Consider the following 22,142-nt stretch of genomic DNA (forward strand, 5'->3'; position numbering starts at 1 on the left):
ACGTTAATATGCTTCTGCTGATTCATACGTAAGCAAATAGGATATCTCACATTCTGCCTTAGCCGAAGCTTCCAAGGTATGCCAAAGTAGTAGATGGAAGTTGTCCAGATGAGAGGGGACAAAAAACATGGCTGATCATAGTGAGATCAGTTTTAGTAAAGAAAGGCTGCAGCCTCTAAGTTAACTGCAGAGAACTGAATGAGCCACCACTACTACCTGAGTATACAAGTGCAGTCAGGATTCCAGGCGTACCTTGCAATAGTCAACTACTGTGACCACGGGTGGACAAACTCCACCAATAAGCAGCAGTCAGTCTTCAGTGTTCCTAGTTGCTTAACCTTGCCCCTGAGCATCCCTCCCTTTTATAGATCAACCTTCAGTGATTTTATCCAGGTCTTTGTGATCACATTGTGTTCCATGTTGAGTGCAGAAAACACTCCCACTTGGTTAAACCAAGGAGCTGTTCTGGTGCTATGGGAAACAGTTACATTGCAGGCTGCTCTCAGCAATCCTGCATGTAGAGAGCCTTGGCTCTGCAGACTTTAAATAGTTTACCTGTGTTTCCTATTCTAAACTGAGGATAATATAGCCTCTTCGCTGGTCAGTTCTATGATCATAATGCCCAATTCATCACTTATTCTTCTTTGCAGGTGATAATTTAACTCCCACCTTGTTTGACAAGTTGCTTTCAAGGCAAGGTTCAGCAGGTAAGATAGCTTAAAACTGCAAGATTTAACTTTCGGGGTAGCAGGACTAGTAACTGCATATATTAGAGGAGGGGAAGATAAATTATTATTAAATGAAAATATCTAGGCCTAGATATAGAAACAGGCAACAATGTAAAAGTCTGAATACCTATCAGATTTGTTTCAAATCTCTCTTCTTACGGCTCTTGATGATGATCAGGAGTCCTAGTATAACTGTTTTCCACTTATTTGGATCATGTGTGCTTGCACACACATTTATAATCCCTTTTACATTATGACTGAGTTGCTAAGAAATTGGGAGAGCAAAGCCTACGTTTGGGCTGCTTCTAATTTATGGTTGTTAGTGCTAACATAGTAAAGTAGGATTTCTTGACACTGTGTTAAAGGATTAAAATAAGCTAAACTACAATGAAGCTGTTCAATAGCTCACAAAATAAAGCCTAAGAGCATGGAATACCTTGAACTACTGTGGAGATAAGGGTACTTAAAACTTATATCTGCAAGCTGTTAGGTCTCTGGCCTGGCCTGTAATGCGTGCACACCCATCCCCCTTCCCTCTCCCCTTCATATTTTGTCTAACAGCTGCTGCTGTTGCAGTTTCTAGGTATTCACTGACAAACAGGCAGCTGATGGACCAGCCCAAAAAGCAAAAACTGAATACAGAAGAACAGGTGATCAACGTGGTACAAGGGGAACCAGAGCCTCCCTGTCCAAAGGTGGAGAAGCCACAAGAGGAGGTTTTTTCTAGGTATGAGCAAGCTATCCGAATACAGCAATTGTAGGCAGCTCATTTGAGGTTTCTGGGCTGTGTGTGTTCTTTTTTGAGTCTTTGACCATGTGGATCCCACTGATGGTGCACATGCACCTTGCATATCTTAGAAATATAAGTAATGTAAAATACAAATTTATGAGGGTTAAGAATAAATTACAGTGAGCAACTGATTCTAGCAGGGGTACTTAAGAAGCTCTTTGGGGGTAAAGTTTTCAATTGAGTTGTCATTATGTATTTAATTGGGGATTGGTCCTGCTTTGAGCAGGGGGTTGGACTAGATGACCCCCTGAGGTCCCTTCCAACCCTGATATTCTATGATTCTGTGATTGTAGTGGGCATAGAAGTGCTAATTAATTCAAAGGAAAAACTCAGGCATAAAGTGTACTGCCATGCACCATTCTAGACAGAGGACACAGAAAGTAGTTTAGCTACAGAGAAGGATGTGATCTTGTAGAGTTAAGATTCCTGGACCTGCCATGTTTCCTTCATTTCCCACTTGTGAAATAAGTAGAATACCTACCTGTACCACCACGCTCTTGAGAGTCTTAATCAATGTTTGACAAATGTTTTGGCAAGGTAAATGCAATAAATATTTAGACATTTAATCCATTTCCCTTGTGATTCTTTTATTCCTTAATTGTGATCTAGAGAGGACAGAGAAGTCTCTGATAGAATTACATCTCCAGTACTTTCACTGCCAAGCCAGATTAGATCTGGGCACACTCAGGTACCACCAGCCTCCTCCAACCCTTTCCTGGTAAATGTTCTCCCCTCCCACATCCGAAAACCACCTACACTGGAAGAGTGTGAGATTGTCATTCACCAGCTATGGAACATCAACCACATTCAGGCACAAGAGGTGAGGCTGTTGACCCCAGCTCAGTCTACCTTATTCGCAGCTTTTAAGATACAGTAAATTTGTGGTGACGAAATAGGAAATAGATTTTCAGAGGCAAGCAGAAAGGTTATTTTCTCCTCTCTGTCCTTCAGCTGATGTATTTGAAATCGTATCTGGAGGACATCCACAAGAACAAAAGGATTCCTGAAGACTATCTGCTAGCCAGCCAGATTGGGTAAGCTAAGCTGTTCTGAGTTATGGTTCAAGGCTCGGGTATTAGACAGATTGTAGCTGAGTTCGCTAGTTCCCTTTCTACTTTCTATTGGAGTGAATTTGCAGAATAGAGGCCATATGCAAGGTGCCTATATAGAGGTCATTAGCGAGCTTTGACTTTGTAGGGCTTCCTTCCTTAACTTTCCCTTGTGATTTATCTTTGAGCCACCTCTACCCCTCTCAAACTTTCCAGAATGCGATCTGTTAATGTGAATTGAGAGGATTTAAACGATATCTGCCTTAATATACCTCTACACACAAGCAGCAAAATCCTGTATTATAACAAGACTACTGCACACAGTTGTTAACAGCACTAACCTAACAGGAGATAAGTGTCCATAAACTTAGGGTGCAGGTAGACAAGGTTGTCAGTTTGTTCTTTCAGAGCACTTACAATCATTTAAGATATCATCCTACGAGGAGTTGAGACACCTGGTTAACAGACTACTCAATCCAACTGAAAGTCAGACATATGGGCATTTCTGAAAGATTCAGAGGGATTCATGGTTTGAAGGCTTATGTTTATTTTAAGTAATATGATTTTATTTATATTGTGGTACTGTTTACAGACCCCCTTTGGGTTTAGGGCTGTATTGTAGTAGGTGGTATATAAATATATTGTAAGCTCTTCAGGGCAAGAACTGTTGCTGTCTAGACAAGAGATTACAAGGGCAACAAAAAAATCATGAGTTACACAGATTTCCCTTACCTTTTACCCATCCCCCGTACTATTGCCACAACAGTTCTCCAGTTAAAACTCTAGAAGGGTAGTAGGTCTGTAGGAGTAGCATTTGGAGCAGCCAACTAACAAGGGGTGCAGAAGGTACCAAAAGATCATCTAGCCTGACTACCAGAAGCCATTAAACTTCACCATATTACCCCTATATTGAATCCAGTAACTTGTTTGACTAAAACATGTCTTCCAGAAAGGCATCAACATATGGAGAATCTACCACTTCCCTGGGTAGTTGGTTCCAATGGTTAATCATCCTCACTGTAACAAAATTTGTCTGACTTCAGATTCCAGCCTTTGGTTCTTGTTATGCCTTTCTCTGCTAAATTAAAGAGCCCTTTAGTATCCGGTATTTTTTCTGTGTGAAGGTATTTATACACTGGCTCCTTCCTGCACTCCCAATTATTTCACAGACACCAGAACTATACATACTATGCCAGTATATCTCATCAATGCCATCTAATCCCATTTATACATCCAAAGATTGCACTGTAGCCATCTTCCACAGCATTGCACTGGGACCCCATGTTGAATTGTATGACCTCTAACTCCTTTTCAGAGTAATTGCTTTCTAGGATACAATCCCCATAGGTATGGCTTACATTCTTTGTTCCTAGATGTATAACTATGCACTTGGCTGTGTTAAGATGCATTTTGATTGAATGGGCCCAGCTTATCACATAAGCTAGATCATTCTGTACGACTGCCCTGTCCAGATTCTGTGGTGGTGCAGCTTCTCCTGTTCTCTAGGTTCAACATTCATATGCCGCAAGATTTATTATGTTGTTTTCAAATCCAGGTTACACAGGGCCAGCACAATCAATCAATGCTCTGCTACTATGCTATAGAGTGAAGTAGCCAAGGTATCATATCTGCAAATATTTTTTTGATTTAGGAATCAAGAAGTTTCACGATTACCCAAAATGCTAAAAGATACATCTAAGAAATGGTAAGTACTTCTACTTTCTTTAGAGATTAAGACACTTCATGAAAAAGCCCATGCTAGTACATCTGTAATGTAATCAGCTGTTGAGTCAAGCATGTGATACCTTTAGCAATTAAGTATTAATCATGAAGTTAAAAACAAGCCTATTACTGGTTTCCCCCCTCTCCCCATCTCACCTTCAACTTTATCATCAGCCACAAGCCTCTCCCCACTTAAGGTCATGATTGCCTAAAGATCAATCCATATGCCCTGCTCAGGAGATAGTCAGATTTCAGATGAGATCACTGCAGCTATCTAGCTTATTTTCAGTGCCTTACTATAGCCACAGAGGAAGCTGCACAAAGTGTTTTAATCACTAATTCTTTGAGGGTTGCTTTTGCATGTTCACACTACCAGCCTCTTTTTCACAGAGTTCTACACACAGGACTCAGGTAATAGGGACTGTATTGCCTCCTGTGGCTTCTCTGTCAAACATCTAATGCTGATGTAGTCCCTTGGGACACTCACTTTTCTCCAAGGATCACAGAGCTCAGCAACATCCTATATGTATGCTAAGTCAGAGGCAACAAAAACCTCTCTCAAGGAGGCAGGACATTAAAGTGTGGTTCCACTGTGAAAAATAGCCAGTCATCATCTTTACTCAGACCTTCCTTTTATATTTTCAGAGTCAAGTCTGCTAATAACATTTTAGTGCCATTAGCTAGGGTGGCTCTGCAGTGCTGAAGGAAGAATGGATTAAGATTTTCTGGCATCCACCTCAGAATTATTTGTTAAGATCTGAATGCAAGGCCAAGTTCTATCCATAATGAGATTACACACATGTAACTTTTCCATTGCCACAGAGGAATCAGTCACACAGCAATTTGAATTTTAGATTGCAATAGGATTTAAAAGCAGTACTCTATTTTGTGAGGACTGCATAAAAGGGAAATAGGAAAGCAATACTCTGATCTTACCCAGTCATTTGAACAAGAAAAGACAAATCATTGGGTTAGACTATGATTATTGCCATCTTCAAAGTACACAAACAAGTATACAATAAGTCATACAAGCCCTTTTAAGAAGGCAAAAGCTCAGCCCAGGATTCATCCTGTGGATGGGCTTTCTCCATTCCTCCATGCCAAAATGCTGTCAAGATAACAGAGCCAATTAACAAAGTTCCCCACCTGTGAGCTAATAGGAGGAATAAAGATTCTAAACTCTCCCCCTTAATACATCTTTTCATGCAGATGCTGCAAACACAACACAAACACTATTTACAAAACACAGGTGACAGATACAGCTATGTTTCTTTAAAAGTTGAAGTGAAGTGTTTATTAAGGTTTTTCTGCAAGTTAAACTGTAGGATCTCACTTCTTTCATGAAATAGGGAAGTTTAGTTTTTTGTACTGAAAAAAAATCAGGTCCCTCCTTTAGCTGCTTATTAGCCCCCAAAAACAGGACTAGTCTCTCCTATAACATGTGATGTCAGCTAGTAAAAGCAAAGCAAGAAACCCAGCTTCATGCACTCAGTGTAACAGGAAAACAGAATCCTGGACTTGGACTTGGCAGATAACGAGCCATTCACACTTAAAATAATAGCGCTTTTCATCTGTTGATCTCAAAGCATTTTACAAAGGTCAGTATCAATACCTTCATTTTACAGATGGGGAAATATCTATCTGAGGGACTTATCAAAAAAGCTGCTATGCCTCCTAATGGTGACGGGGTACTCACTACCAGAAGGGCTCCACACACACTTCCATCCCATGAAACTGCACTGAAAGTCATCTTTTCCTCACTTTACTAGAAAAATAATTTGTTAAGCACTCTGAAGGCTAGGGAGAGTTCTTACTACAGAAATTTAAATCAGTGGGACAGAGCACTGCAGAGGTTAGTCCATCCATCATGTAGAATCACTGGGGTGACTAATGTGGAAGGTGACCCTAATCTGGTAGACCTTGGTAAAGAGAAAGTGATTTAAAATCATCACATTGCCAATCATTCCTCTGTCTCCAACTCTTATCTCCAGTTTGATTATAACTCCACTGCCAGCTGCTGAAAGGGCAGTTCTGCCAGCACTGAAGCAAACACTGGGAAACAGTTTTGCCGAGAGACAGAAGAGAACTCAAGCTATTCAAAGAAGCCGTCTTCGTCGGACTGTGCTTTAGTCTGGTTGTTCAGCAACTGCATTCCAGATCTCTTCTCCTTAAAAGTGTTCCAGTAGCTACAGCACTCCCAGTATATGTTTGAGTTTACATTGTAGGTTCAGCTTAGATTGGTTTGCTGCTATTATCTCCCCACTTCAAGTAAAAACTAATTACGAAATCACCGTGTCTTCTATTCAGGAACAAAGAGCTTATGCATCTATTGTTGCAGCTTTGCCTCATTCCTTCTGTGGTTTCCCTTATTTCTTCAGGATGTATATTTGATGAGTTAACTTAATGATGAAAGCCTGTAAGAGATTACTGTTTAGGAAATTGGATGCTTATCACTTTTAATCAGGTCAATGCAGTGTCCCACAAACTTCTCTAGTCCGGCAGAGATTATTTACAAGCAGCATACATTTATTTTTATGCAGGTATGGGCTGCACAGTTTTACAGATAACACTAGATCACTGCTAATCCATCAGTGGAAAGGCTGGAAGCCACATACTACGTCATGTTACCTGGCAGGACAAGATTTCACAGCTCTGCACAGCTGCTAGATGGGAACGGAGCTGAATTTACAGTAGTCGTATCAGAATTTTTTTTTGAATGCAGGTATAGGACCCACTGATCAGCAGCAGAAGGGCAGTTGAAACTATGGGGGGCTCAGATATTACTCTGTTCTAGGCTGCACACTCTTTACTCAGAATCTGTAACATTCCATTGTTTCATCTTTGCTATGGGCTAGTTTCCATTCAACTCACAACAACATAGTGGGTTGACTGCTCTGAAAACGAATGTTGTATGTGCAGCAAGTATGCAAGATTCCCTATACCAGGCTCCTGATCTGCATCACAACCTTATCTCCAAGGGAGCAGACCTACAATTGTCAACACCACAGTGATAGGCTCCTTAAAAATATCTAAAAAGGGGTGGTGGGGTGTGTGTGTGTTCAATTCTTGTCTTCTCACCTGACTGCACAACAGGGAAACAAACTGAGATGTTAGCTTTTATGATATGAACATCTGTCCACTAGCTCATTTTACAAAAGCACCTGGACACCCATCTAATGGTATTAAGTTAGTAATGATCTGGGCTAGATCTAAATTAAAAAACTTTCACCTCTATATAACATTTCCCTTAGCAATCTTTTGAACCTCTCCTCCAGCTGATGATGAACTTGGCTGCTATTCTGCAGCATAGGATAACTAATGTAGTGCCATATGTGATTTTTCCTCCCTCACTTCTGGGTGCAGAGATTTCGGCTCCTGATAGGATATCTGAAGTAAGCACCCGCCTTTGGTCACTGCAGAGCCGTTGCCCAAGGACTAACATTGGAATGATAGTAGGTTAGTTTCAAACACAGGAATAATAATAAATTTATTACGATAAAACAAACAGATAATGCATTAGTTCATGTACAAAATATTGATACCACTCGGCTGCCTCAATCAGTGCTTACTAAGTACCCACATTTTAAAACATCCTAAAACCGATGACACCACACAGATTTACAGAGGTCACAGCAATTTCTTGACACCACTGTAAGAGTCCAGCTACTTGTCAGGGACTGTTGCACAATACTGGGGGATGGAGCAGGGTGTGATGGAAATACTTGAGACACTGAAATTCCCTTACACCCAGGAATTAAGAGTGAATGAACTACAAAGATAGGGCAGATTGAAATGTAATCACATTGTGTATGGAACCAGTTACTTATGGCAAGTGGCTTCATTTGCATTGCCTCACAACACAGCAGCTGATATCAGTCTTCTGATCCTAATTTAGATGACCAGTAATACTTTTACAGGTGGGTGTCCCTCGGTGCCCGAGGCACGCAAGGTCAATTGTCAGTCTTAGACCTGAGCTGTGTTCAGTTTTCTTAAACAAATAGATGCGAGTGGGATATGCAAACACTTCCCATGAGTTGCATCACTCCCCAAAGAAGCCAGCACCCAAGAGAAATGCCAGGTAAGATACAATTCCCCTGGTAAATATAAATGCAGATAAGTAGCTGCAGCCTGCTGGATTCATTTACAGTGCTGCTATGATTCAATCAATTGATTTTCCCTGCACACACACTTGGAGCTCACAGGGAAATCAGTTAGCATGCACACTGAATACCCCGCCTTCAGATCATCCGACTTTCTAAGAGTGAGAAATGCATGGTCCGTGCTAACCAAAAACCGTTTATACAAAGTAGTGTTTAAAATAAGCTATAAAAATTTTCCTATGGTTGGTTTTCCTCCTAAACATAATTATTCAGATTAATCTGACGCATTAGGGATGCCCTAAAAAGGCCCCGATTTCTCCCCTTTCTCCAAATTAAATTACCAGACTCCTGCAACCATAGGGAAGTTTGTGAGCACATTCTAGCTGCAGCTAATTTATTCTTGGGGCAATATCAAGTCACACAACATACAGAGTGTGAGGAATACTGGCATCAGGCAAAGTCTGAAGCAAATTAGGACATTCTCCCCTCTCCCTTCTATACCATTCAGACTCCCTGATGGAAGTCTACAAATAATTTCTTCTCTAAGAAGACAATAAAAGCCCCTCCTAATACATCAGTCTCAAGAACCATATATACATGTTCTGTATATGTGAAAATGCTGGCAAAGTCCACAAAGGCAGAAGATAAAAGCATGAAATCTAAATCTAACACCAGGTTCCCTATTGAACCTGGCACCTAGAAACAAAACAGTATAAGGCTTTTTCTTCTGAAGTTCCCTCCCAAAATGCCTGTTATTCTTCCAGTGGCCGTGGGAGAGGCCAGCTGCCGAGACCCAACTTCTTTGCTTCATGATTTCACAAGGGGAGGAAGTTATGCAGCAGAGAGGCAGGCTTGACGGATACTTTGTGCCCAGGTGTTTAAGAGTGCTGTGACTGAATGCTTGTCTGGAAGCTGCAGCAATTTTGATGTCATGTACTGATACACTGACTGCAAGAAGGGATTGGCTGCTGGAAAAGAAAAAGGAGACAGCCCAGATAAACACAGTTGCACAACTGAATATCACAAATTGATCCCTCACTTTTTAAAGTGATGCTATCCTATTGTCCCCATACCATATTGTCGAGAGTTGTCTATCCACAGAGGGCTCTGATCTGGATAGTCAGCTGGAACACTGAGCTGTAATGGCGGGACATTTGGAAGGTTCTTGTCATCTAGAATTCAAACACATTTACTTTAACAAAAGATATTTTCCATCAGGACATCAAAGTAAGTTGTGTGTGGTGTTTTCCCTACGTCTGTACATTACATACTGAAATGGACAGGGAGGGACTAGATCTAATCTTTAAGAGGAACCATGGCTATGAGTCTTCATTTCTGAAAAGCTCACTTTAAAAATGGCCTCTGCTTGCTGGAAGCTCAATCTGGAACTCCCAGCTCCACAACACACCCCACGCATCTCACCAGTCTCCGTCTTTCATGAGGTGTACTTCATTTGAGTTTGGTTTCCTAAATATGAAATGTCTAGGTACTGTTCATACTACACATGTAAGCCAGGACCAGAGCTTTCCCATGTTTTGTCTGGTACACACTAAAATGAACCCACTTTACCTTTTTCTGTCCAAGGGCAAAACAAGTTCCTATGAAGGTATACTCTATTCTTGCTTGGTTGAGAGAGAAGGGCAAAGACTTACACACACTTCCCCATTCACACCACCAGCTGTGACAACTGCTGGTGCAGCTGGGAAAACATTTTCAATACAATTAGACAGGCCCCATTCCTCAATGTCCCAATATCATGTTTTAGGGTGCTGAAAACTTTTGTCCTGACTACACTAGGCATTAAACCATTTTCTAACACCAGCAGAGCTTGAGCTAAGGGTGAAGAATTATCATCAGCAAGCTGCACCCATCAGTGCAAGAGGCAGAATTTTTCATCTGCGGAGCAGAAATCTAACAAGATCCAGTTGTACAATTAAATACTGTACTGTTTCACTCTTGGGATTCTTCCACAGTGGCAACAATTACCGACAAGTCCAATTTATTTCTCACATCCCAGACAGCAAGTTTCTTGAAATACAAGGAGAGAGAAATGTAGTTATGTTTATAAATAGGCCACTTCATACTATCAGGAATTCAGATTACCTGGAGAGTTTGCTTGGATCCCAATTTAGGGAACCAATTAAATGCACACATGGAGCAACAAAAACTGCTCATATTTCAGCTTAAAAAAGCAGCATTTTACTCAGAGACCAGCCTATAATACTGCCTTCTTTTAGTAGCAACACCATGATACTGGGGATTGGGGGGGTGGGGTGGGGTGTGGAGAATAATTTAGCTTTAAGATAATTTCCCCACTTTCTAAAAAAAGCTGTAAGTGGTTTAAACATCTAGCTACTTGATCTGGGGTACATTATGCATTGCCACAACTGTGGCGAGCTAAAGAAAAACCATGATGAAATTATAGGCTGGCAAGATTTACAGCAGTACATATTCACAAGAAAATAAATCAACACCTCTTGAAAACAGTCTTAATTTCTTTTTAGCTTACCTAGCTTGCATATGAGGTGGACTGTGCCATTATTACTGCAATGGGAGGGATCCAGATTCACCAGGAATTTAGGATTTAATCTTGCGACTTCCCCTTGTAATACATTTGGTATGGTCTGCCTTTCATCCTCTTCGTATTTACGCTTTCGAGGGGAAGCCATCTGGGCCCTGCGTAAAATACACCCACAAAGGGACTCAGAGTGGGCACCATGTTATGCCAAGTCCACGTTTTTCAAACAAAATTGATTTCTCAAGTACTTTACAGATGACAAGGAAACATGCACATATCCATCACGCCAGCCCATCCTTCCAACGTTTCAACCAAACAATTAATTTTTCTTAAGACAACAGACAGAAGGCCAATGATACATACGTGATTGGAGGGCCATGTATCGCAGTCATAGCTGGCACAAAGGTACGGTAGAGGGAATGGTTGAAGACTGGTGAACGAATGTTTGCCAAGACAGCATCCAAAAGTGGCTGGCACAAGTACTGCTGTTTGGTAGGGGGCACTGGTGGAGGTGGTGGCGTGGGCTAAAGCACAAAGAAGCACATCTTATTTTATGTGCTGTCAGTCACAAATAGTCTGTACGAGACACCTTGATTCATTATGCAAACTTGCACTACAGTATTTCCAATACATTTAAGAATCCCTCTAACCTCTGTTTTGTGTTACTCTAGAAACACTTCCTCAGTATCCCCGCGTATACCCGCAGTAAAGTAAATTCAAATTAACTGTGAATTTGAAATGGATTGGTTAAATTGTATCAAACAGCTATATATGGATACACTCATTCATAATTAAATTTTGAAAGTGAATTACGCTAAATGAAATTAAGAGCACTTTAATTCTGAATGAGAAGGTCCATACAGGGGTTTAATGCAGTTTAACTAATCTATTTTGCATTCACACCTTTAAATAATTGGGATTAATTTTCCTGACTGTCCCCATGTAGACAAGCCCATAGTAAATAAAACTGACACTGTCAGTATCTTTCATGTAGAAATCCTGTCTTGGTGACATCTGCTAAAGACAAGAACAAGGATCCATTCCTAGGTGCTTGTACAAAGCATGAATACTTGAAAGTTCAGTAAGCAGAATAATTTTTAAGAGGTATACACGAGGACATTCCTGCTGAATGGCCCAGTGTTTAACCAGTTTTCTGTTTACTTGCTCAGTCCAGCACTGTGAACACAAAGAGATGGGAAAATTCTGCCAAACTGGTGCCCTCTGTGGAATTCACTGCCAGCCTTACTCTCCAGTAAGATGAAAAGTAAACCCCATTGCTTACCACAGCCATGTCATTCTTGAGCTTCTCCAGAGCAATTTCACATTTCTGTAGAGTCTTCAGAGGGCATCTGAAAAGGAAGAGGAAAGAATTAGCCCAATTTGCTCTGCTGTCCAAGATGAGGACTTTGTGATATCTGAGCCTCCCGTCCACATTATTTCAGTGCTGATATGCTTGGATGCTGTTCAAAACAGGAACTGTAGCTCTGCCTCAGGGAACTTAAATTCTAAGTTAGATCACATGGTTCAAACCTAACATTCTGGCAAATAAAGGTCCAATGCTTAGATTTTTAAATAACTTACGTGGATCCTTGAATGGCTTTGCTGAAGGGCACATTAAGGAGGGACTTTAATAGAGAAAGAAAGAATGAATACCACAATGTCTAAGTGAAACAGAGCTGACTGTTTTCAGCAAAATGAAGTTAACCCAGGTGGATTTCTCCAATCATTTCAACTAGCTCAAATAGACTGTATTACAGCGAAGAAAACACACCTGACTTATCAGTTTACTGAATAGCTTTCTATGAAACTGTGTGCACAAAAGATCCCATACTGCGTCTTAGGGGACACCACATTGTAAAATCTTTTGGCAGGATTTTGCACAACTTCTTAGAAAGAAGTTGCAACACAGAATGAATCAGCAAAAAAAGGGTTCTGAAATTTAAACCTCTTGCCCACCATGATTTCTCAACATAAAAGAAAGTTAGTGAAACAACAACATTGAGGGTCTTCAAAAACAAGGAAATTCAGATTAGAGTTAAGAACTGTCTAGATACTACATGTTGCCGCAAGATGATAGACTAATGTCTGGGACACCACTCCTCATCTGGGACTCCATGGTAGCCTATGTATTCTCTCATATTCCTGACAGTGGGTTTGGGAGGAAGAGAGTTCACTGGGGAGGTGCTCGCACAAGCTAAACAGAAAAGGACGTTACCGTTTTGAAGGATCAGTCAGGATATCCAAGAGGCTCTTCATCTTACTCAGGTCCTTCTTCCTATCTGAAATAAAATAAAAAGGACTAGTGAGAAATGCACTCATTGCAGGCAGAGCTTCCAGCTCTGCAGTCATTAACACAAAAACCGGAGGCTGGGAAAACTGAAAACATGACCCATCTAAGGAGAAAGTAGCAAAGACCTGTGATTCTCCATCTTTTCATGAGGTAGAGTCTGTATCCAAAAAAGTTTAGATATAGTAAAGAAAAAGAGAGGTCCTGAAAGAAAGGGATTTGGAGATGAAAATGTTGTCATGCTTCAGAGTTAAGTTTTTGCAACCATGAGCAAGGAAAACAATAGACAGGCTTAGTCCGCCAGAACCCCTAAAAGAGCAGTACACAGGCAGACAGGGAGAACCGTACAGTAAAATACGAGGGGCCACACCTTCATTTTTATCAATCTTATTGATCATCCTCCGAAGTGGCTCGATGTACTTTGACAGCTGTTTGAGTTTCTCCAGGTACTGCTGCTCTTCAGACTGGCTGGAGCTCGCTGGACTCATGACAGAGTTTGGATTTCCTGCACCAGGCAAAAAGGTGAAGATTATATACCACATGTCAGGAGGGGTCAGGCAAAGCAGGACATTGGCTTATGAACTGTTGCTAGCGATTTCCAGCTGCATGAAACCCCAGAGTCAACAGACCTTTACATCCCCTTCTGGTTACCATTTTGGTTTTGTCAGAAAATTATGAAAACCCTCATGTAATTCAATGACAAAAAAAGATGAGATCAGACAATTCCAAAACTCGAATATTCTCCTTGCTGCACATGTAGCGCAGATGGCAAGTCCACCACTGAAATACTACTCACTGGTAGAGCACCGTAGAGCCAACGGCATAACTATGCAGCCTCAGATTTCTCTCTGTATGTTTTAGTTACTAAGATGCATCACTGGATCATGCTCCGCAGTACAGTTCTTACTGATGACCATAGGAGTTACCTGGAGTGTTTAAAGGACCTGGAGATGGGACACTAAAGTTCTGTGGTGTTCGTGCAGCTGCTGGGCTCTGGGATGGTTGAGGAGATGGACTGGGGAGGAAGCTGCTGGGAGATGGGGCTGGGCCGGAGCTGAAGAATGGAAATGAAAGTCAACTCAACACTTAATATGAAGACAAAGTGGCCTGTAAGAAGCTAGCAGAAGAAATGGTTAGTCTGAGCAGGTATGTTCTACTGAGTGCTGCTGCAGCATTCTGCAAACCCCACTGATGGCTACTGTCTTTGAGCGTGTATTCCACCCAGCTGCACGGGAGTGGGATTTACAAAAGTGCTCGGCATTGACCTAGCTCTGCTCCCAGGGAAGTTCCTGGTAAAAATCTCATGGATTTTGACGGAAGCAAGGTTAGGCCAATGCTGAACGGTTTGGAAAATCCCACCCTTATGTCACTGTACTGCTCAGGCCCATTGTGCCGCTAGCTGCAGCACGAACAGGTCTTTCCCCCAGACAGCTTACAATCTAAGCCTGACCCAGCTTTTTGTCAGTTTCAACAACACTCGTGCAAGGTAAAGATTCAGAATCCCTGCCAGAAAGGTCTGATTACAGCATTCAGTAAAGATTCCAAAGCTAACACCACTGAATTTTGACTTAGTGGGAGACTCACTCTAGCAAGACGGAATTTTGTTAGTAGGTCTTTAACTCCAGAGGTCTCTGAATAACTCCTCCATCAACCCAGGAGCATGATGGGGCCTTTCTCTGGAAACCAAGCAGAAGCCTTGGATTTAGGGGCCATGGCCTTCTGCTTCTGACATCCCATTCAATCCTTTAACTCACCTTCCATTAAGCCACAATAGTTAGGGGAGTATCTGTATGTGGCTAAACACAGAGTAGCCTCAGAGAAGGTGAATGGGGAGGGGATAGCAACATGAGCATGACTCCTCCAGGTTCCTATGACATGACAGCCCAAGAGCTGTGCTACTGAAGGTCCCAATCCATGCAATGTCAACCTCACTGCATCACGAGGGTTGGACTCCCCACTAGAAAGCGCACCAGGATAGGCATCTGTGACAACTTTGGTTTAACCTCCATTCATGTTCATCACCATCTGGTGAGAGCATCTGCGGCTGCCACTCACCTCAGGTGGTCACATTCTGGCTCACCTGACATTCGAGTTTGGCTGAGAAGTTGGCTGCCCTGGTTGAGGTGATGGCTGTGGCTGAGGAGGTGGTGGCATTGACTGGGGTGTCTGCGCTTGCTGGACAGGTGAGGGAGATGACATCATGGTAATGCTGCTCTGGCTGACCTGAAACGGGAAAGAATACATTCAACAAAGAAGAGAGCTGATAATGGGAACCAATCTAAAAAGGCTTTGGCTATGGAGAAGAGCAGCCTCTGGACTCTATAAGAAACAGAAAGTGTTAGTTTCCTAAACTCCTCCATAAAGAGATCACTGCCAGTACCTCGCATTTCTTTCTTGAGGTACTCAGGGGAAATGTTTCACACCAAGATTTAACTAACAGGTAAAACTCCAAAAAATGAGCATTATTTTGGAGTCAGTTATTGAGTTCCTCCTTAGATTACAATAGCAAGTGTTTCATCTGAACTATCATTTCCTTTATTATAACTACAGTAAACAAGGTCATGGAGGACTGGCTTGAGAATTTATGACCACGGTGAAAGAACCCTTCCTTATTTTTGCTTTCAATTTATATTCTTCAAACGCTTTTCTTATTTTTTGGCTACTGCATCCAAATCACTTTTCTTTAGGAGGAGGGGGAAGGAAAGGACAATGTATGGAGAGTGAAATATAAGACTCTTGATATTCAAATTGGAAAGCCTGGAGGAGCCAGAAAAGTTTTCAAGTGGTTGGGATGGGGTGAGGAAAGGGGAAGTTATTTTGGTTTTAGAGATTGGATGGGGTTGCATAAACCCAAAGGACAGAAAGCTCAAGCTGGGGAGAGTCTTCTAAGAAGCCACAATGACTTCAAATCTACAACCCTTCAGAGGAGAAATTCTGTGTACAATAAAGTTTATTCTTCAACTTGCGATCAAAGAGATAAAATTAAGGGACGCGGATTGAAATAAAACAACTTATTCCTATAATTTTGTGGTGTTAACTCAGATAAACAAAGGTGATTTGAGCTAGTCTACAAGACAGCACCTCATGACATCACAGTATCCCATGAATTTACCATGAGTCTTCTAATGGGATCTTGATAATCAGCCAACTTAATTTCTACCATGTGGAAAGCAAAGACCACAAAAATTCCTTTCACAGAATCATAGAATATCAGGGTTGGAAGGGACCTCAGGAGGTCATCTAGTCCAACCCCCTGCTCAAAGCAGGACCAATCCCCAACTAAATCATCCCAGCCAGGGCTTTGTCAAGCCTGACCTTAAAAACCTCAAAGCAAGGAGATTCCACCACCTCCCTAGGTCACGCATTCCAATGTTTCACCACCCTCCTAGTGAAAAAGTTTTTCCTACTATCCAACCTAAACCTCCCACACTGCAACTTGAGACCATTACTCCTTGTTCTGTCATCAGCTACCACTGAGAACAGTCTAGGTCCATCCTCTTTGGAACCCCCTTTCAGGTAGTTGAAAGCAGCTATCAAATCCCCCCTCATTCTTCTCTTCTGCAGACTAAACAATCCCAGTTCCCTCAGCCTCTCCTCAGAAGTCATGTGATCCAGTCCCCTAATCATTTTTGTTGCCCTCCGCTGGACATTTTCTAATTTTTCCACATCCTTCTTGTAGTGTGGGGCTGCTGGCAATGCCCCTACTTATACATCCCAAAATGCCATTGGCCTTCTTGGCAACAAGGGCACACTGTTGACTCATATCCAGCTTCTCGTCCACTGTAACCCCTAGGTCCTTTTTTGCAGAACTGCTGCCGAGCCATTCGGTCCCTAGTCTGTCGCGGCGCATGGGATTCTTCCGTCCTAAGGGCAGGACTCTGCACTTGTCCTTGTTGAACCTCATCAGATTTCTTTTGGCCCAATCCTCTAATTTGTCTAGGTCCCTCTGTATCCTATCCCTACCCTCCAGTGTATCTACCTCTCCTCCCAGTTTAGTGTCACCTGCAAACTTGCTGAGGGTGCAATCCACACCATCCTCCAGATCATTCTATTTTCCAAACACTTCAGGTGCTCTGTAGATTTGCTCCTTTCCCTCACTAATTCAGAGCCAGCCCACTACTGTCACAGGCCATAATGAACGCAGCAAACATAGGAAGCATGGCATGATCTACCCTATGCACCCAGAGAATCACAAGGTATCCTTGGCCTGGAACAACACATCTTAAGGGTACAGGAAGAGTTAAACTTTTACTAACTGGCTGTCCTCTACATTCTCTTCTACCTCTTATGCTGCTGACAATGAGCCATAACGTGCAGGTTACTATAATCCTACATGTGGTGTTCCAGTGAGTCAGATTTTAGTAGAGTGCCCCCCTCAGCCAGCAGACAGGGCACAGCAAAATAGCAGAGAAAAGACAAGAGCAAAACTGAAGGGACTGAGATTCTAGGCAAGAAAAAGAAATGAACCCAAATGATCTAGCTAGATTGAAATCCAGGGCCTCTCTGAACCAACAGACACGCTAGTTCAGGGGTTCTCAAACGGGATCGGGACCCCTCAGGGGGTCGCGAGCTGTCAGCCTCCACCCCAAACCCCACTTTGCTTCCAGAATTTATAATGGTGTTCAATATATTAAAAAGTTTTTTCAATTGATGGAGGGGGAGAATACTCAGAGGCTTGCTATGTGAAAGGGGTCACCAGTACAAAAGTTTGAGAATCCCTGCTCTAGTTGATCATCCACTAAGGTATAGCTTAAGGTTCATGGCAATGTAACATGTTATGGTCTCATTTCTACTTTCAGTAACACCATTCCTTTCCCACCCACTCCCCCATGACTTTAATACATGGTTTCAAGACTTCTCTTTCCAGATGCTTTTCTCCATAATAAGCTGTGCTCACTGGTTTTCATGGGAGGGGAATATTTGCCAGTCGCTCTCTTCCCAGCAGCTGAAGAACGATGCTTGGAATTAAATGGCGTAATTCTGCCTCCCATGGAACTTTTGTGCCCCAAGAGCTCAAGTGGAGGAAGAAGAAAAACGTTTCAGAGAGTCCCCCCTGCTTTAACTCCTAGTCTGCCCCAGTGCACAGGTCCTCTCTTCTTGGCATGTATCCCTTCAGAGCACATCAAATAGCGTGAGCTGTTGAAGAGCAAAGGACTGCATCTGCAGTGCTCCTAGCTCAGGACCAGACCCTCATCTCCAATGTATGGGATCCTTCTCTTTAAAAGATTGAATACACACTGTACAGTGCCCCTACTACACAATGGCAAACTAAATTAATGCTTATATCCTGTTTCCTTTCATAGCACTACCCATTCCCACAAGGTATGAGCAGTGATGAGTTGCCAGAAGCTGAAGAACCGGTTCCTTCAGTCGCTACGAGTCTTCGGCGGCACTTCGGTGGCACATCCTTCAGTCGCTCCGGGTCTTCGGCGGCACTGAAGGACCTGCCACCGAAGTGCCGCCGAAGGCCCAAAGCGAGTGAAGGACCCGCCACCGAAGGCTCAGAGTGCCACCGGGTGAGTAAAAATTCACAGAGGAGCCTCCGCAGCCGAGAGCTCAGGCAGGACGCGAGCCGCAGTTTGCCCACCCCTTTAACAACCGCTTCTAAACCGGCTTCAAAATTTAACAACCGGTTCGCGTGAACCGGTGCAAACCGGCTCCAGCTCACCACTGGGTATGAGCATCCACAGAGCACGTTCCCTCTTTTAAAACCAGCCTGCACCCCCTGCAGGAGTCAAGTGGGGAGGCTGCAGTCAGGTGCTTGACACTCAGTGTGGTTATGACAGTTTCATATATTCCAAGGCCGTCTTCTAGTCTGACCTCCTGTATAACAAGCTCCTGCCTCCTTTTTGGCAGCAATCCCTCTGCTGAGAGTAGAGTATTAGGAGATGCAGGTCAGGCTTGTGCTGAGCACCAACCTCTTCAGTCCATCCCCACCAAAGTTTTAGTTATCTCATTACTTCCTTTCCCAAGGCTGCTTTGGTGCTTCACGAATCTTCCCCTAGCAGAGGCCATCTTATACATTTGTACTCTTCTGACTCCTACACTGCACTATTCCCAGGGAGTAGGATTAGATTACACAATAAACAAAACCTCAGTTTCCAGGATATGATCTTTACAACTGGCTCAGACTAGCTCTGTGAAGTCCAGCTCAATTGGACTTTAGGTTTTGACAGTTTGCACCCAGCAAGACTCCAGCAAATCCAAGCTACCCGCTGTTGCACATAATCCTGCCATGTTCTTTAAGGGAATCTCACGAAGTAGTAAAAATACTTTTGACCTAAAGGAAAACTCTAGCAATCAGTTACCTAACAATACTTATATTTTTTAATGCTTAAGCCAGTGAACAAAACCCTGTGTACCCTGTAGCAAGCTGGATTTAAGTTTGTCACCAAGGGCCCCTGCTTTGGTGGCAAGACTGAAAATTCTGCAGAAACAATAAGCTTAACAAACAGGTTTTCATATTTGCAGTTGGATCTGTATCCAGTCTATTAATTTGATATTACATTCAGTTTTACTTTATTCCTATATTTCCAGTGTGCTCAAAATTTTTGTACCAACATTTCATAAGGGCATTGTAGCAGTCAAGGCTACTGGAGATTGTAGCAGATCAGAAGGGGAAGCTGGAGATTTTGACACCAAAGAATATGTAGCAGACAATTTGGGATTAGTACACTGGCTCTTATTTTAGCAGAAACACTCGGCTAAACATTATTAAAATAGAAAAGAACTATTTAATCTGACATTTAAATTACCATCAGTAGGCTTCAGAGTCAACCCAAATGAGGTAAATAGGGAAGCTCACTCCTCTTGGTTATTGTTTTAGACTTAGCGAGACCCCACTGACATTCAGTTCATGCTTCATAGCACTTCAGTCACAAGGGCTAGAAGACCAACTTTTTTTAGATTAAAGTTTAAAAAAAATGGAGCTCAGTTCTGAATTTGGTGGCAAGTTCAATAGCCATGAAATTGTTGAGTCCTAAGCCCTACCAGCAATTAACAGTGCAGCTGCATTCTTAGCAAGATCCAGAAGCTACTCTGCAAAGAGACAATCAAGTCTTGTGGTGACAGGGGCACATGCTGCTCTTCTGTCATGTAGGATAAATCGAAAGCACAGCCTGGACACCCAATATTTTTATACCAAGTCCATATTTGGTCCTTTCTTGGAAAAGGTGTTATCAAATATGACACCAAGTTTCTTAAATTTAGCACCATCACCAAATTGATCTTTCAATTATTGAGATCAAGTAGATAGACTTATGCAGACTACCAATAACCAGCTACAGCCATAACTAGGGCTGTCAAGCGATTAAAAAAATTAATCATGATTAATCGTGCTATTAAACAATAACAGAATACCATATTTAAATATTTTGGGATGTTTTCTACATTTTCAAATATATTGATTTCAATTACAACACAGAATACAAAGTGTACAATGCTCACTTTATATTTTTTTTTATTACAAATATTTGCACTATAAAAAACAAAAATAGCATTTTTAAATTCACCTAATACAAGTACTTAGTGCAATCTCTCTATCATGAAAGTTCAACTTACATATGTAGAACTATGTACAAACAACTAACTGCATTCAAAAATAAAACAATGTAAAACTTTAGCGCCTACAAGTCCACTCAGTCTTATTTCAGCCAATTGCTCAGACAAACAAGTTTGGTTACAATTTGCAGGAGATAATGCTGCCCGCTTCTTGTTTACGATATCACCTGAAAGTGAGAACAGGCATTCTCATGGCACTATTGTAGCTGACGTCGCAAGATATTTACGTGCTAGATGCGCTAAAGATTCGTATGTCCCTTAATGCTTCAACCACCATTCCAGAGGACATGCATCGATGATGGTTTCTGCTCGGTAACGATCCAAAGCAGAATGGACTGACGCACGTTCATTTTCATCTTTTGAGTCAGATGCCACCAGCAGAAGGTTGATTTTCTTTTTTTGTGGTTCAGGTTCTGTAGTTTCTGCATCTGAGTGTTGCTCTTTTAAGACTTCTGAAAGCATGTGCCATACCTTGTCCCCCTCAGATTTTGGACAGCACTTCAGATTCTTAAACCTTGGGTCGAGTGCTGTAGCTATCTTTAGAAATCTCACACTGGTACCTTCTTTGCATTTTGTCAAATCTGCTGTGAGAATGTTCTTAAAACAAACAAGTGCTGGGTCATCATCCAAGACTGCTATAACATGAACTATATGGCAGAATGCGGGTAAAACAGAACAGGAGACATACAATTCTCCCCCAAGGAGTTCAGTCACAAATTTAATTAATACTTTTTTTTAAATTTTAAACAAGCATCAGCATTAGTGGACTTGTAGGCTCTGAAGTTTTAGATTGTTTTGTTTTTGAGTGAAGTTATGTAACAAAAAAAAATCTACATTTGTGAGTTACACTTTCACAATAAAGAAATTGTACTACAGTACTTGTATGAGGTGAATTGAAAAATACTATTTTTTGTTTATCATTTATCACAGTGCAAATATTTGTAATCAAAATTATATAAAGTAAGCAGTGTACACTTTGTATTCTGTGTTGTAATTGAAATCAATATATTTGAAAATGTAGAAAAAATCCAAAAATATTTAATACATTTCAATTGGTATTCTATTGTTTAACAGTGTGATTAATTGCAATTAATTTTTTAAATCGTGATTAATTTTTTTGAGTTAATTGCATGAGTTAACTGTGATGAATCAACAGCCCTAGCCATAAGCTATTTTCTACTGCTGCTCTACCCAGCAGAAACATGTCTGAAGACAAGATAATGGCGACACATCCAACAAACAACATTATTGAAGCATTTCTCTAGGGTACAGACCAAAACCACAGCATCCATGGGACAAGCAGAACTATATATTTCTCTGCAATCTGAATTGAATTTTGGGGGACTGGTTTTACTCAAACACCTACCCAAGTCAATTTAGTTTTTAAA

General features: G+C 41.7%; 2 protein-coding genes across 13 annotated transcripts in view; one reads left to right on the forward strand and one right to left on the reverse strand.

The window, feature by feature from the left end:
- CCDC74B (coiled-coil domain containing 74B) overlaps positions 1-22,142 on the forward strand; it is a 53,625-nt gene that overhangs the window by 5,760 nt on the left and 25,723 nt on the right. For 4 of the 5 annotated variants that reach the window (XM_073312363.1, XM_073312360.1, XM_073312362.1 and 1 more), the window contains 6 exons: positions 651-707; positions 1,305-1,455; positions 2,128-2,338; positions 2,470-2,552; positions 4,219-4,272; positions 6,281-8,364. In XM_073312363.1, the coding sequence (XP_073168464.1) occupies positions 651-707; positions 1,305-1,455; positions 2,128-2,338; positions 2,470-2,552; positions 4,219-4,272; positions 6,281-6,419 (695 nt within the window). In that variant the 3' untranslated portion in view covers positions 6,420-8,364. Of the gene's footprint in view, positions 1-650; positions 708-1,304; positions 1,456-2,127; positions 2,339-2,469; positions 2,553-4,218; positions 4,273-6,280; positions 8,365-22,142 lie in introns of those variants that run through there. The other variant, XM_073312361.1, reaches the window with a different exon arrangement.
- Positions 7,747-22,142, reverse strand: part of MED15 (mediator complex subunit 15) — a 41,722-nt gene continuing 27,326 nt past the window's right edge. For 6 of the 8 annotated variants that reach the window (XM_073312345.1, XM_073312350.1, XM_073312346.1 and 3 more), the window contains 9 exons: positions 15,275-15,417; positions 14,121-14,248; positions 13,565-13,699; positions 13,123-13,186; positions 12,190-12,256; positions 11,271-11,431; positions 10,899-11,065; positions 9,463-9,561; positions 7,747-9,357 (listed from right to left, as the gene is read on the reverse strand). In XM_073312345.1, the coding sequence (XP_073168446.1) occupies positions 9,221-9,357; positions 9,463-9,561; positions 10,899-11,065; positions 11,271-11,431; positions 12,190-12,256; positions 13,123-13,186; positions 13,565-13,699; positions 14,121-14,248; positions 15,275-15,417 (1,101 nt within the window). In that variant the 3' untranslated portion in view covers positions 7,747-9,220. Of the gene's footprint in view, positions 9,358-9,462; positions 9,562-10,335; positions 10,418-10,898; positions 11,066-11,270; positions 11,432-12,189; positions 12,257-13,122; positions 13,187-13,564; positions 13,700-14,120; positions 14,249-15,274; positions 15,418-22,142 lie in introns of those variants that run through there. The other 2 variants (XM_073312344.1, XR_012155002.1) reach the window with 2 other exon arrangements.

The sequence above is a fragment of the Lepidochelys kempii genome, chromosome 15 (assembly GCF_965140265.1).
Source record: "Lepidochelys kempii isolate rLepKem1 chromosome 15, rLepKem1.hap2, whole genome shotgun sequence".
Taxonomy (NCBI): domain Eukaryota; kingdom Metazoa; phylum Chordata; order Testudines; family Cheloniidae; genus Lepidochelys; species Lepidochelys kempii.